Genomic DNA, 17,008 nt, shown 5'->3' with positions numbered 1-17,008 from the left:
TTGCAGTTAGTAATCATGACTACCATTTACATCGTTTGATGAAGAAGATGAAAAGGTGTGGTAAGTTCGATTACGGGCTTTATGCAGCCCAAGGTCTCGTCCTGCTACATAAATTTGAGCCTCATAACCTGAGACTCGCCCTATTCATGGCCTGCCAACCTTCACAACTCCATGTGTTTAAGTTGCGCATTCCTTTAGCTTGGAAGACTTCAGAGTCTCTAAAAATACGCAATCGTTTACATGCCCGCACGAAAGACTGGAGCGTAAGTTCCTAGAATTACCGGTTAAATTCGAGCAAACTGAAGCAATGGCCTTGTGTACGATAAATACCAGTTAAAATTAACTAGGCTAATTATCGTTTTTATCTTATGGTGACTAATATATTTCCCTCCTTGCGCTGCGGAAGCTATACTTTGCTCCGTCTTAAGGGGGCATTGAAATCCTTAAAAAAACTATTATTTCAAGTGCTATAAAAAGCACGTGTAAAACAAACGAACCATTGCACACAAAAAAATTGAGTGGAACAGTTTCGCCACCAGATCCATTCTGACTTTCGCAACGTGCTTCAATTTCGTACTTTCATTTCGTGTTGGCATGCCGATAGAAAAATGCCCGCGCGAATTAGAAGCAACTTTCTAAATTGCCTATAAATCAAAATCTGTCTTGCGACGCAAATATTGCGCTAACAAGGTTTTTGTGAGATACTGGTCCTATCCAAACCTTAACAAAAAAGTTTAATTTAGGGATTTCAGAGGCCAGTTAAGCCTAAGCGACGTAAACACGTTCAATTTATTGCGCCATTTCCATCCTAATTTGTTAAGTAATCTTAAAGCTGCGCACAGAAAGACGAAAAACAACATGACAGTATATCTAGATGCTCCGTGGTTGGGCTCATTAACATTAAAACCGGGTTTACTCTTACTTACGTTGCAGCTAAGTTTAGAGAAGATACTAATAGATTCATGGTACTCTATGCTTATGGGTTTCTAGACATAAAATCCGACCGCGGCGCTCAGACGACAGGCGTGTAAAAACCTTTAATCTGTGTGCACGCCTAACGTAGTTTTTGCTCCTGAGACGTTGGGCAGTTCTTTCGTCAGGCTCTCATTAATGTTAGAGCATGAAATGTCCCGGGTATTTCGAAGAGAGGTAGAGGTGCTCTAAACGTTGGAGTTTTCGCAACTCAGCTATCCGGGTGAAACTAATCCTCCTCAGCAAGCATTAATACTTGCTAAGGGATAAATCTCAGGATGGAAAAAAAAGTGGCATATGGAAACACGTGCACCCGAATTGCTTGCAAAGCAAGTTTACATTTTGCATTCCCTAGTAAAGAAAATCATTTGTATGAGAAATTTCTTTTGTCCAACAAACACATATGAATCATACAAGATATATAAGAACATATAAAAACCATATAAGAATTATATGAGAACTATATAGGAATTATATAAGATATATAGGAACCTCATAAGAAACTTATAAGAAACTTCCCCACTAGTTTCCTATATGATGCTTGTATGTTCTCATATACCTTATATAGTTCTTATATATTTCTTATATGGTTCTTATACGGTTCTTATATGTTCTTATATATCTTGTATGATTCATATGTGTTTATTGGACAAAAGAAATTTCTCATACAAATGAGAATTTTCAATAGGGTTTCAAGTTATTTTTTCTACACATGCCTTTCAATTTAACGCTTTCCCACCGTCAGTTGAATCCCCAGCCGCCTGTCACACTCAGCTGTTACGCGTGGGTTAAGGTTATAATGATTATAAAGTTGTTTGTTTTTGGTTTGCCAATAAAAAAGGTAAAAGCTACACATATGCGGTGTGTGCATATGATTTATACGGCCAGGCGGTCATTATGTTCAAGAGAAAATGCAACTAAAAGATGGTTAATTAACAAAAATATACTAAATACTTTTTGTTTCAAATAAATGCTTTATGGCACATTCATATATTGAGTAAATTGAGGCAATCAACGTTGAAGGACAGCTCAATGTTTTTTTTTTTAAAGAATCCGTGGTCGATCACGCAGTTGCTGTTGTTCATTGTCAAATTTCGTCCTGGAAATTTGTCGACACCGAAAACAAACGCGCGCTGCCCTCCGAAAGGACAACTTCGTTTGAAGTCGGAGGGCCATGAGTTAATGACGGCATTTGTGACACTATTTTGCGTCGCAGTGCGCCGGACCTGATTGCAGTCGGTACTGCGTAGCTGGCAAACTAAGCCACCTTAGCGGCCGCGACCAGTAGTAGCTTTGTGCGCGATGTCACTGCCAACCGCGTGACCCAACCGCGTCAAACGAGGGTTGACCTCTTCCGACAACCATCGCGTGTTTGAGTTCGATTTCGACAGATTAGCAGAACAAACATTCACAATTAATAACTCGAATTGCGTGCTCGAGCCACGATTTTTAAAAAGTGGGCTGCCCTTCACACTATAAAAAAAGCCCGTGAGTCTGCTTTCCCGCAATACACTCGGAGACCCAATCACCGCAACTTACGGAAGCAGCTCAGCGAATGAGAATGCCGAAACATATGTTTAGAGCAAAAACCGCAGTCTGAGCTGTGACATTAAGCAATGCAAGCGTGACGTTTTGCATTGCTTAATGTCACAACTCAGACTGCGTTTTTCTTAGTTTAAACATATGTTTCGGCATTTTCATCCGCTGAGTTGCGGTGATTGGCTCTCCAAGTGTTGTGCGTGAAAGTAGACGCACAAACGTTTTTTAGAGTACAACACTGATTGCCTTCATTTCTTCAATATAAACACGTGCCCTAAAATGTATTTTTTAGAAAGGAAATATGTATTTTTTTTTTTGTTAATTACTCATCTCTTAATTTAATTCTCTCTTGAACATTATCTCCGCCTAGCTGTATAACTCACTTCCGCTGACCAGATTTCTGTAGCTTCCACGGTTTTGTTTCTTTAGAAAAGTATCTTTCACAACAAAAACACACGGTTTAGGCCCATAGGGGAAATTATCAAAACACGCAATTGAACTTGAGACCAACTAATTCCCAGCCGGATACTATACCGACCGAGTTAATCAGAGCAGGTGCGAGGAGCAGCTAACACTTGGTTTGTAAAGTAAAAAAAAAGTACACTGTCTTGATCGTGCTGACGCAAACTGGGTGACAAAGAGTGTGTCAGGCTACCATACCATAAAAAGTGTGAAAAAGACAAGCGCCGAAAGACCAGGACAAGGTCTTTCGGCGCTTGTCTTTTTCCATTATGAACCAACTGGCCCAACTCACCATTTTGTTGCAATTCATAAAAAGTGTGGTTTGCTATAACCGCGCACACATCAGCCCCACCCACTTTGCATACAGGCAGCATGGGCAACAGACATACATATAAATCAAATATAGATCAACCCATTAGTGTACCACGGAGTTTCAAGTTCGTGTAAATTGTCTAGCTCTAGTTAAATTTACACTAGTATGAAGCTAGCGTAAATTTTCCGACACACTTTTGGCGTAACTTGGCAAATAGTAAAGGCTGCTACGGTTGCAAGCCTATCCCTTGCCTTGCCTGGAAAGTAAGTCAAGACCCTTTAACGATAAATAACGGGATTAAGCGTATTAAATGAATACCAGTAGAAAGTACTTTTTTTTCTAATCCTTTGGGCTTGAGCTTACCGGCTCGCGTATAAGGGCAGAACAACATGACTCGTTTTGAACCTGCGCCAGCTAGTTCGGTGCTTCCTTGTTTGTCGAGATCCTGTTTCCTTTGAACTTTTCTTTAAAGATTGAAGACCCCTCAGGACGCTGTTAGTCCGAGCAAAATAAATGCAATATGGCTTAGTCTTATTTGTTTTTGCTACCGCCCAAAACTAGCAGCGCGGCGCTACACTAAATTACGGCACGCCTTTCAAGAGTTCCGGCGCAATACCGGGCTTAATACCCCCGCGTTCTGGCGTAACTCGAGATGACTTTCAAATTTAACCCGCCAAGAAAACCTAAATTATGTTGAGCCCGCAGATTTAAAATATTATTTTTTTTATTTTTTACAAGTAGTTATGGTTCGACAAATTGCTCCCATAACTTCGTTTGATGGAAGACAGCTGCCTAAAGATTGCGTTCTAACAACTAACTTTTAGTCGTGTGCATTGAGCGGACCAACACAATTTTAAGATTTATTATTTATTTGCGAGCCCGTCCTACTGCAATCGCGAATATTACGACTTTTCTCCCTCTGACGCGGGCTTTACCTCTCTGAATTTATGCGTGAACCATCCTCCGATGGTTCGCTAACAAAGGTTCGCTAACAAAGATGTGAATGCATTCTTATACAACTGGGGCCTCTCTTGTTGTAAGATATAATTTGGGGTTACTTCAATAGACCGGCCCATTTACGAGGAGCTCGCTTTACTACCAAATGTAATCGTGTCTACAGGAGTTCACTTTTCCACGCTTTTTCTAGAGCCCGTATCCCCAAAAGACCAAGCGATTTTTAAAATATTAACTGGAACCGGGACACTTCTCGTTGACGCTAATTGGGATTGGCGAGATACTTTCATTAATCTAGTTGCGTATATATCACAAACGCGATGTCGACTGCACAAGAAAAAAATCATGGATAGAAGAAAACATTTCAAAGATATATAAAATGCATACGTGAAAGCATGAAGTAGAAACGATCTGCATTATTAGAAGTGCCAGTAACAGTCTGCTCCAAAGTGGCCTGGCACTTAAGTAAGATATAAGATTATCAGGAGCCACCTCGTTCCGCGTTCCTAAAGTTGTCCGGGTCTAGTAGCTGACCTTTCATCAGTGCACCCAACAAGGATTGCGAGCTATATCGCACACCACTGGGAATGCAGTACCAGTGGCAAAATATATAGGGATGCCTCTTTGAGACCTGTAGTTCGTTAATATTAAACTGCTATGGTGATCACCCTCCTCGTTCTACCAATGTGATTATTAGTTGTTTTTTTTTTAATTTTCGCGTTCCGAGACAATTTTGGGCAAGTGACCTTGGAAGATACCTAGAATTCAATCTTGTTTGTAAAAATCTTCTTTGTTTCTTTTTTTAATCCAAGAACTTAAATACTTTATGACCATTTAAAAAACGCCGGACGTACTTGCTATCTTCATTCCTTTTGCTCTTTAATTCTACTTTTTTGTCTTTTTTGCGTGAAGAGATATCAGACGCGCAAAACTTTTCACAGCCCAGTGTTTAATCTGTCAATGTCTATACTACGACAATTATAGTTTGCCGGCGATCGCAACCGCGTACCTCTTTCCGAGGGCGATGTGCTGACGGAAGCCAGTGAAATCCATTTTCCATGGTGAATGTGCGGACTCCTCATCTCCCACGTACGCCCTGAAATGTTATTAGTTTTGTCCTGTAGAACACGGAGGGATAAGTAGAACACGGAACATATCATTTTCATCTTCCTTCTGTATATTTCTTCATCACATATTGGTTATTCCTTCGTTCATTTGCTCAGGGTGGATGGCTAGCAGAAGCTCACGCGCACGGGCCTTTGCCTTTCTGCCTATCCTTGTGAACCACGCACAACCCCTCCTCCTCGCAAGTATAGATGATGCTGATGATTATGCTTTTTATTATTATTAATATTATTATTATTATTATTATTTTCAACCTTTCTATGGTTTTATGGGGAGAATTGTCGGCGTTTCCTCACCAACATTTCTATTCAATGACCGTGTCTGCAATGTGCAGCTGGCATCATTGTGAACGAGTGTTTTAATTTTTTTTTCGTCATTGCGGTGTGAATTTGTCCTATTCCGTACGTTCACTATAAACATTTTTGTAGGCTTTATTCGGTGTGCTAATACCAAGACCGAAAGGTCGTTGCCGGATAGAAAATAGAGCTGATTCTCGATTCTTGATTAGTGATCATTATTATCATAATTTTCTCAAAGCTGCCAGGCCGTTCCTGGGCACAAAATAAAACCACTTCTTGACTATTGGTCACCCTATCCGGCACACATATTTCGCTTTGTCGTACTGTGTGTTTTGTCAGGTTTCCCTGCTTTTCAGAATTATTGGCTCAGAGAAATTGGAGACATGCTCCACACAGGAGTAAACACGCAATCTATTTCTTATAATCCCTCTGATGACATAGTCTCGGTAAAGAGGCGTCCTGACACTGTTCCATTTTCGTTTGTTTTCCTCGCGTGCGCATGTGGCGGTATGTCTTTATTTTAAGTTTGGAAAACAAAATATATAAATTACTCCCCATTCTTCTCTTTGTAAAGGGAGGAACATTCGCCTATACTAGACGATTACCTGATAAAAACATCCTGCGTTTTTACAACACCTAGGCAAATCCTTATTTACTTATCATCCTTGTACCACCCGAGGTGACTGTCGCCCTGAGAAATTGGACACCTGCGCATTGATGGAACTCACTGCCAACTTAAGAAACAGAGGGCGTAGTTTAATAAACTCACGCGTCTTTCTTTCTCGTTCGCTTAACGATTTTCTAACCTACTCACACCGCAGTCTCATTGACGGCTGACCGACAATAAAATTATTTTGACTCATCACGCGTTGCGCTTCTTAAGCTGTCAAATATTACAGTTGTGTCGGCTTCAACCCGCATAGTGGCACGACCAGAAAAAACGTGCTATTCGGCGCTACGGTTTTGCGACTCCTGCTAAACGTGAGTGTAATTAGTTTGATAGTCATGTCACCGCGTAATTGCATCTACGGCAACGATGCGCGTCACTGGGGGTACCAGAATCGGAAATGATAAGTTATATCGGGCATAGCTACCTTTACCCTTCTCTTAAATTGTGTCGAGGTAACTTTCGCGTTTCGCCCGTCGTTTATAGACCTTTCCAACGTTTACAAACTCAGAGTACAGCGTGCGATCTTCACAACCCAGCACGTGCGTGTCCGTCGCTTCGGAAAGCGAGCAAAGCACGCGCCATACGCACGAACGCTCAAAATGGCACCGGCCTCTTGGTCTTTCTTGGAAAGGTCCATGCGAGCAAAATTACTTATTCAGAACTGTTAATTGTGGTGCCCACTTAAAAATAACACATATTGTTTAGAAGTCTAACATTCTAGTGATGTAGGAATACGCTTTCAGGGTTCATACTGAGGGGCAGTTTAGTCTGGTGCATAATCAGGTAGACCCGAACAGAAAAACCTCTTGACGAATGACATCAAAAATATTTTCTTTTCAATTCTTATGTCCTACATAGTCCTTATTTAACTTCAAGGTACTTTTTCAAAATAACAAAGTTATGTTACCGTTTTTTTTAAAGATACCTGCAGCAAGTGTGAGGTGGTTGAGAAGGCAACGATGCAAGTTGTCACTTGTCTCGTACCAATAAATCGTCTGTAAATGGCAAAACAAAAACGATATATAATACGGGAACATGATACAATGTGTTTCACGCAGCACCAGAGAAAATGTTCCTACTAAAATTCCATTTCACAAAAAAAAAAAACTTGATCCCACATTCTTCACTGCCGAAAGGTATACACATTGATGTGCATCGCGTTTCGGATAACTAAGACCTAAAGTGATTTGGCGTGACTAATTTAGATTAGTGAATATAAACTTGTAATTTTAAATAGTACCTTGCTTAGTGTCATTGAAGGCCATTAGATCGCTAAATTTTACAAAACGTGTTGGTCTTTGAAATTTTCCGTTTGTCCTACACATGTAAATACGGCTGATCCAAACGCGGCTTATAATAAACAAGTATAACGTGCGGGTCTATCAACATTGAAAGTACTTTTTTCCTACAGAAAATGAAGCATACGCTGCTACGGTTTCTAAAATTGACAACTTCAGTGATTTTGAATTACACCCACTAAATTTCTAATTTAAACAATATGTTTATATTTCATAAGTTGAAGGTATTTATACAGAACAAATTTAAAACCTAATTATCCTAGAGTTTCAATAAATGGAGTGCTGGACAGCTATTAGAGCGGTACTAATATTTCCTCCGTGTGACGCGTAGCTTCTATAGGAATATTTATGCCAATATTAGGCAAGAGATTCCCCATTCGTAATGAGCTTGCTATTGAAATGAATTTCAAACAAAGAAAATATACGTGAAAAAAAGACAAGTCCTACGTCCTCGCGGACTACATATCGGCAGAGTACAGTGGGAGAAAACAAGTTCGGCAAATTGTAGATCGCAGTCGAATGACGGCATTCATTTCAGGATTACGAGGTGGACCTGTACCTGCGCCAGCGGTGGCACGACGACCGCTTCGAGCAAAGCGGCATCACCGGTCCGCTGGACTTGAACGACCCGAAGCTGGTGCAAAGGATCTGGAAGCCCGAGGTGTTTTTCGCCAACGCCAAGCACGCCGAGTTCCAGTACGTGACAGTGCCCAACGTCCTGGTGCGGATCAGCCCTTCGGGGGACATCCTGTACATGCTCAGGTAGCGCCCCCTCGTATCGATTTTATTTATCTATTTATTTATTCTGCTTAATTTGCCCACAAACAGCTCTAGGCCTTATTAGTGCGCACATATTACAAACAATAAAAGAACAGATAAAGACCAACAAACAAGCAAGACGCAATTTAGAAAAGATAAAAGGAAATACTGAGGAATGACGCCACAAGGGAATGATGTATCTGACAGCGCTCCGCGGAAAGGTGCCAAGATGGCTGCCAAGAAGGACATCCGTCCTTTGTGCTCTGATCCATTTTATTAGAACCTACAGTATCTTAATTGCGGTGCATGCCTGCGTCGATATCATTGTAAACGTGTTAATAACGATCGTGGGGACGACTACAACCTTTTCATTGAAGAGGAGACGAGAGGTTTGAAGAGGAGACGAGAGGGACGCATCCAGGTCCAGATCTTTGGGAGCTTTTTTTAATTTTATTTTTATGCACTGAGGTATTGCTATGGTAACTGACGACTTTAAAGACGCAGGCAGGACGTGAAGAGTTCCGAACGCCTTGTAGAGCCGTCGCTCCGGGGCAGGGGGCGCGAGTGCTTCAACAAGACGCGACCATGGTATGCTGGCTGCACCATCCACGCGGCGCTGTAAAGTTAGGTTTTGCACGTGCCACGTTCAAAAAGAAGCATCTGTATATGCGCAATAACAACACGCCCAAAAAAAAATAACAAAATTAAAAAAAAAAAATTTAGCCTTTTTACTCTGGTGAAGAAGAAAGACCAGTGTCGTGTCCCAGCGAGGGACAACGGCAGGGACGTCGTGACTGAACAACCGTCATCAGGCCAGTGATGTTTATTCAGGGTGCAAGGACCCAGCTCGAGAAGGAAAGAAAGACGAAGTGGCATCTAGTGGCCGAGAATTATAGATGTGGCAAAGATGTTGCAATGAAAGAAAAAGTGAGAATACAACATTCCCCCCCCCCCCCCCCCCCGGTTAAGAAAAGAAGAGAAAGAGAAAGAGGAAAAAAGAAAGAAGTAGACACAAAACAAATGCAACACAAATTACATAGGACTCAATGCAATATACAAAGTACGATAGACAAGAATAAATAAATGTACAATCACCACAATAGGAATCAGCACGGTTTGTACATAATAATATACACGGAGTAACTACAAGCTTTGTACAAAAATTGCCACGAACAAAAGATACGAAACGTTATAAACATTAGGCATTTGTAAATCATACTATCAAAAATAAATTCCGGGCCCGGTTCTAAGAATCTATTGGATACGCGAGTGACCAATAGCAATACATAATCGCACATAGTGACATAAAACATTAACATGCCTAACATTCACACAGCATCTCCGAACCTCACAGGTTTCCGCCGCTCACGTCTAGAGCGTCTAACAGCCTCGTTTGCTGGCGCTGTTGCGACGGTGTTAGATGCAGCCGCTGCACCTTTGTTCCCCTGCACAGTCCTGTTACCGGTGGATCTTCGATCGGAAGTGTCCTGATCACCATTAGGCTGGACCGGTGGATCCCGTGCAACAACGCCTAATGGCGTACACTGGGCAGGAACCTGACTGTCATCTGCGACAGGAGGTGATTCAGGAACCCAGTGAACTGTCAGGCTTCCTGATGGCTGATACTGAAACGTGTTTGAGGGCGTCGACTGTTTCTCGGGTGGAACGGCAGCGGTCAACTTGGATGCGTTCCAGGCTCTTCCGTCATCTAGGCGGAATGTCCAACGTCCAACTGGTTCCACTTTTTTCAACGGCTCGCTGAACTTGGATTTATCGTAGCGCGTTTTCTTTGGAAGCCGGTAACGAATTGACCAACAACAAATGTCGGTCGTTTGGCTCCTCGTCGCTGGTCAGTGTATTTCTTGCTTGACTGTTGCCGATGGCACACTCGTTCTCGTAGACGTTTCATCTCCTTTACTGGGTTGCGAAGAAATTCCCGAGGTGACAGACCCAGGATATGGAGACGCGTCTTCGGTTTCCTTCCGTGGAGGAGGAGCGCTGGCGACAGGCCTGTTGTGGCATGTGGGGTACACCGGTACACCCCTAGGTAGTCGGTGACTGCTTCTTGTAACCTACGCTTCTCAGCGGCAGCGAGCTGAATGAAGTTCTTCAGTACTCGATTGAACCTTTCGACGAGCTCATTGGCTTGCGGATAGTACACCGACGCGTAGACGTGGTTTATGCCTCGGTCTTTTAGGAAGTCGTTAAACTGTAAGGACGTGAACTGTGTCCCGTTGTCTGACACGAGACAACCTGGATAACCTTCCCGAGCGAAGACTGATGACAGAAATGTCTTCACTCGAGAGGTTGTCACGTCGTGGCAAAACTGAACCTCTGGCTATTTAGAAAAAAAATCAACAAGAGTGATGGCGTACCGGCATGCTGGCTCTGCTCGTTCAAATGGGCCGACAATGTCGATGGCGACTTTGGCCCATGGCCGCTCCGGAAGTTGAACTGGCTGTAAGGGTGTTGGTGAACCTTTGGCAGGCTTGTCTGTCGCTTGGCACACCGGGCAGCTTCTGATCACACTTTCGGTTTGACGATCCATGGCAGGCCACCAGTAGAGGTCTCGGAGCCGACACTTGGTCCTGACGATTCCTGGATGGCCTTCGTGAGCAATCTCAATCAGTGTATTTCTCAGTTTCGTAGGAATTACAACATTTTCTCCTCTCATCAGCATGTCATCTACAACTGAGAGTTCGTCACGAACATGAAAAAAAGGAACAATGTCGTTGGACAAAAACTTCTGCGAAGGCCAGGATGAAACTACATAATCCATCACTTGACTTAGGATGACGTCATCTGTCGTGGCTTGCTGCAGCTGTTCTTTTGTCACGCAAGGAGTGACGAACGACACGATCTGCTCTTCAAATGATGTCCCACCTTCCGTGTCAGCTACTGGCAATCGTGACAGAGCATCCGCCACACGGTTGTCAGAGCCTCGCTGATACTCAACCGTGAAGTGATACATCAGCAGACGTGAGGACCATCGCGTGATGCGCAGCGGACAATGTCCTGTACCGCGTGTTGACAGAAGGGCAATCAGTGCCTGGTGGTCGGTACGTAATGTAAAGTGGCAACCCCATAGGTAGTTATGCCATCGCTCACATGCCCAGAAACATGCCAGGGCTTCTTTTTCCCCAACAGAATACTTTCGTTCTGCTGGAGTGAGCGTACGAGAGGCAAAAGCAACAGTATGGACTTGTTTCCCCGCTCGTTGCTGGAGGACAGCCCCAAGCCCATATGCGGAGGCATCTGTTGCGACGATTATCGGCAGGGCGGGGTCGAACATCCGAAGCACTTGTCTGGACGACAAGAGAAATTTCAACCGTTTAAAACTTTCGCTGGCCTCGGGGTCCCAAATGAATGGAACGTCTTTGCGCAGGAACCGGTGAAGTGGTTCCACTTCGGTCGCAAGTCTGGGAATAAATCTGGAATAGTATTCCACCAGTCCCAGGAATGACCTGAGCTGGCTAATGTCCCTTGGCACTGGTGTCTGGTTGATGGTGTCTACTTTTTGTTTGAGAGGAGCGATTCCCTGGCTGCTAACTTGGTGACCCAAGAAAGAGAGTTCTCTGACATCAAAGACGCACTTGTCATTCAAGCGTAGCCCCGCACTGGAGATACGCTGAAGAACGGCTCGGAGGTTAGCAAGATGCTCCTCGCTGGATCTGCCAAAGACAATGATGTCGTGTATGTAGAATAGCACACCTTCACAGCCATGTAAAATCCTAGACATCATTTGTTGGAATGTGGCTGGAGCAGAGGCCAGGCCAAAACATACTCTCTTAAATCGGAACAGGCCTTCATGTGTTACAAAGGCTGTCAGGTCTCTGCTATTTGGGTGTAGTTCTACCTGATGGTATGCAAAAGCCAGATCTAGTTTTGAGAAGTGGGTTGCACCAACCAGGAAATTAAGCAGCTCCTCTGTGTGCGGTAGAGGAAAGCTGTCAATAACAACTGCCTTGTTTCGCTTCCTGAGATCTACACACATCCTAATTTTTCCATCCTTCTTCTGGACTACGACGATTGGCGACACCCATTCAGACGCGTCAATACGTTCAATCACGTCATTTGCTTCAAGGCGCTTACGCTCGTCTGAAACTTGCTTGCGAACCGTAAACGGAAAACGTCGCAATTTGCATTGTACTGGTGTAACAGAGAGACGGACTTTTACCTTGCGTACATAGCCTTCGGCGTGACCAAGCTCGGAAACAAAAAGATGCTTGTAGTCAGCACTCAGTGATTTTGGAAGGCGTCCCACTGTAGGTGTTTCAGGTGTCGCTATTCCAGCAGCAACTTGTCGATCTCCGATATGAGGAGGACCACTCTTCGGAGACAGCCGTGATGCGGAACTTGGTTCCCCTACAGCAGCACGTAGACGATCCTCCCACGACGACGGCCGTTGCTGGAATTTTTCTGGAGGGCTGTGTGCTACCCCGGCACCATCCGGTACTTCGTTGGTCAATGAATCTTGCCCCGATGAGGAATCTAGGCCTTTGACCTGAGTGTGAAGACAGCGCAACGCTGTCCCTAGGGTGCGAAGATCTAGGGCTTGTATAGCATCAAGACCCAAGAGAGACGTGCCGATGTTTGTAACATAAAATAATATAAGCGCCGTCTTTTCCTGGTAGGAGACATCTGCGTAAAATGCTCCCAGGACTGTTATTTTCTCATGTGAATAGTTCAGGAGAGCCGTTGGTGGTGAGAAAAGCTCGATGGTCCTTTTCTCCTTGAGGCTCTTGAAAACAGCGTCCGAAACGATGGAAACGGACGATCCGGTGTCCACGAGAAAGTTGACAGCATGATGGAAGACGATGACGTCTATGTAAATGGCCGATCGACGACCACCAGGAGTAACGTTCACCACAACTCCATAATCGTCTTCGTCGTCGTCGGAAAATATCTCTTGGATATGAACGGAGTTCTGTCGACGGTTGGAGCTCCTGCAGACTCGCGCGTAATGTCCGCGCTTACCGCACCCATAGCACGTGGCATTTTTTGCTGGGCAGGCTGCTGTGGTTAGACATTTGTGCAAACCACAGTTTCGGCATTCTGGCAAGGTCTCCTGGTGCGACCTAGGTGCCCAAGGCCCGGATGTGAGCCTCTTGTACTGGACCAACTCCCGGTTATTACGTGGTACTGACCCTGATTGGTCATGAGTGGACGTCCGGGAGAGATTTAAATTTGAGGCTCGACGAGACAGAGGCTGGTCATGTTGCGGTGCATGGGAGGTAGTCAGTCGTTCCGACGTAGGCGGACGCCATGACACCTGGCGCGAGGAAGAACATCCTTTGTTACCTCGCTGCTGTCGATGGGAGGGTCTACGACGTTCTGCATTGACCTCGCATGCTATTGAAGGCTCGTCGGCATATGGCTGTGATCGCATCGCGCTTGCTTCTTGTGCGGCCTTCTCTAGGTAAAGAGCGACGTCGACGGCGCGCTCGAACGTTAAGGCTTTGTCGTAGAGCAGTCGTTCGCGAAGAGAAGTCAAGGATATTCCCGCTATGAGCTGCTCGCGAAGGTCTTCTCCAACGCGGGTTCCAAAATCGCATGTGGTCGTCAATTGGCGTAAAGCCGCGATATACTCTGCGAGCGACTCGTTGGCTTGTTGATAGCGGCAGCGAAACCGATATCGCTCTACAATAGCGCTCGTGTTTGGAGAGAAATGGTTGGCTAAGGCTGCGACCGTTTTTACGTAGCAGTCATGAGAGGGACTTTCCACATGGACAGACTGACTTGACGTCGTAGCTTCTCCAGCCGCGTTTACAGCTGGCCCCGTTGATGGCGGAAGCGTAGCGGTAGCGGGTGGTACAAGACGACTCACTATGACGGCATCATAGATACGTTGACCTTCATCACCCAAGTTGTGAATGAGGATGGATTGACGGCGAACGGCAGGAAACTCGACAGCACCAGCTGCATCCATGTAGCGCTGGAACCGCTTGTACCATTCGTCCCAAAGTACCGGAGGTCGTCCAGGCGCATCCAGAAATTGCTTTGGTGGCGCGAAGTTCGAAAAAGCCATCTTCGGGTAAGAGCGGATCAGCTTGCGGCAATCTGACGTCCTGGTCCGATCTAGCAGGAGGCTGCGTCAACGTTCTCGGAGCGAGGTCTATGTCCGAACGCTGCGGTAAGGCCTAACTGTGCTGAGTCCAGAATTGAGCTGCGGCAGGATCGCAGATCGGCGGACCAAGGTAGGCGAGGACGCGCAGTCCCCCGACGAACTTGGAGGCTAGCAGGGACCGTCAAGCATCCTCGTCGCCAAAAGGATGTCGTGTCCCAGCGAGGGACAACGGCAGGGACGTCGTGACTGAACAACCGTCATCACGCCAATGATGTTCATTCAGGGCGCAAGGACCCAGCTTGAGAAGGAGAGAAAGACGAAGTGGCATCTAGTGGCCGAGAATTATAGATGTGGCAAAGATGTTGCAATGAAAGAATAAGTGAGAATACAACAACCAGCGAAGCCGTACTAAGGTGGGAATGAAGTAATGACCGGCCGCAAATCGGCAAGTCAGAGTGGGAAGGCTCAAAAGGTGGCCGCCATCTAAAAGCGGCGGCAGCAACTAGACAACCGGCAGTTCGGTTGTCTGGTTGCCGCCGTTGTTCATAGGTGGCGGTAGCTGTCCAGAGTTCTGTGTCATAGGTCATTAGAGGACGGGCACGATACTGCGGAAGCTAGCCCTTAACAACTCCACTGTAAAAAATAATTATGAAGATCGCGGCCTCAGCGTCCCATTAAACATTCCCTTCAGATTTAAATTTTGTGCTGCTTTCTTTCATAGCTTCCGTGAGCACATATGTTTCCCTTTACGTGATAGCGCGGCCGAAGCTACTTGCAAAAGCGTGTTCCCCTGAACGATGCACGTAGTGCACGAGCGCGCGTGGTTGGCGGGAACATTAGATGCTCGGAGCTCGCTCTCGTAGCCTCTGCTACGCTGGCACTTATAATGGAAAGGAATATAAGACACTGTAGATGGAAGCGCAATGACGCATCTTTGAAACGCGAGCCACGAGTGTTATGTTTTGCTTGCCTGGAGCGCTGCTCAATACTTGAGAGCTACGTGCGTATTACACCAAAGCTGTGTATGGCTAGGGTTCTGTGGATTTTTCGTGATCAGTTATTAAAAGGTTTATGCTTGCACCGCCGCACGCGCACGTTTTCCGCGTGTAAAAGATTCGAAGCAAGTAACCAAAGCAAAGCTTTGAAGAACGCGCGTGCAAGATGCCTATTGTTTTAGGCTTGTTTTTTTAGAACAGTTACTGCTGCAGACACCGGCACGTGCGGCGCCTGGAACACCATTCCCTGCATTTTCTGTTATGCCTGGGTAATTTTACAATATGTCTATTCAGCAGATTATACTCTGTTTCATACTTAGCGTGCAACGCTGTCAAAGCTGCTGGCGCGAGCGTGGGGCTTGATCTCGTTGATCATTTGCACTCGTTCTCGAGCAAACAAAACCATAAATGAAGCCACGCGCTCGCGCCAGTAGCTTTCACAGCGTTGCACGCTAAGTATGAAACAGAGTATAGATATCAATAGGCACAATTTTTAAGATCAGTAGACTCTCAGGGAGATGATAAAAGATTCTCAAACGGTTGCCGCTGTGCGACCCGCGTCGTCCATGTCTAGGCTCACACCGCCCTCTCGTTGTCGCCGTTCCAAGCGCTTGCGTGCCTAGTTTTCTTTCCTTCCGATCTCCCGGGGTGGCGGTCCCGCCGCGCGTGTCTATTTACCTCCGGCTTCTCGGGGCGGGTCCTTGTCGTGTGTAAACAGCTTGGCTGGTCATCCACCATCAGTGGAATGCCTTATGATTTTGTCACTCAGCACTCATTGAAATTGCTGCATTTTTTTAAAAGAGTTGCGAAGGCATTTATCTAGGCTGTGGTAGAACCCTCGCGTATCATTGCGTGGGTTCTACCATAGCCACCTCTATACTCAAAAAGCCTGGCAGGCCGCAGTTCGACGACAGAGCCATAGAGTGCCCGGTCGCAGATTTGGAGCACGAAGATCTGGTAGCACAGAGCACCTAAGGGCCATTTCTCAGGGAACCTGGACTTCCGCGCACAGCTTCTGCCGTGGCGAGGACCCGAAACACACTTTCAGGTCCTCGGGTCTCGCCGCAGCATCTTGCAGCAGCGGTGAAACGCTGCGTTTCGGCGTTTCGCCACAGCGGGGCGCCAGTCACGTGGCTCTCGTCTCATCCGTTGCCTGCCACTCCACCTTTTCCATTTCGGCGGCCGCTTCTCGTGACAATCTGCCAAGTTTTGTCAGTATATAGGAGGCTATGGTTCGACATGAGCCAACGTTACTAAAACACTCAGTTGGGAAACTCCCATAGAGACAGCTTTGAAAAAGTGACCCCAATCTGTCTCCGAGCACCGAGCTAATGACGAGCATAACGCTACCATTTCTCCCGCAGCGGCCACTCGAGGAACTGCACGTGACTTCTATTTTGGCTCTAGGAACAGATACAGTGGTAGAGGTTACAGGGGTGCCACCCCGTCTACCCGGCGGATGCACCGCGTTCACCTACCGAAGTTAAAATGCACCTAGGGCGGGACGTGCTACCTGAAAGGCCCGCTGAGTCATGGTTGTATAAAAACAATATCA

The 17,008-nt window shown here is 45.6% G+C and overlaps 1 protein-coding gene across 1 annotated transcript in view; it reads left to right on the top strand.

The window, feature by feature from the left end:
- LOC8028325 (glycine receptor subunit alpha-2) overlaps window positions 1–17,008 on the top strand; it is a 410,983-nt gene that overhangs the window by 304,079 nt on the left and 89,896 nt on the right. The window contains exon 4 of the mRNA XM_042290809.1: window positions 8,171–8,394. Within this exon, the coding sequence (XP_042146743.1) occupies window positions 8,171–8,394 (224 nt within the window). The remainder of the gene's footprint in view (window positions 1–8,170; window positions 8,395–17,008) is intronic.

Source organism: Ixodes scapularis, unplaced genomic scaffold (genome assembly GCF_016920785.2).
Source record: "Ixodes scapularis isolate PalLabHiFi unplaced genomic scaffold, ASM1692078v2 PGA_scaffold0__279_contigs__length_252992795, whole genome shotgun sequence".
Lineage (NCBI taxonomy): Eukaryota > Metazoa > Arthropoda > Arachnida > Ixodida > Ixodidae > Ixodes > Ixodes scapularis.
This window is presented reverse-complemented; position numbering and strand designations above follow the sequence as displayed.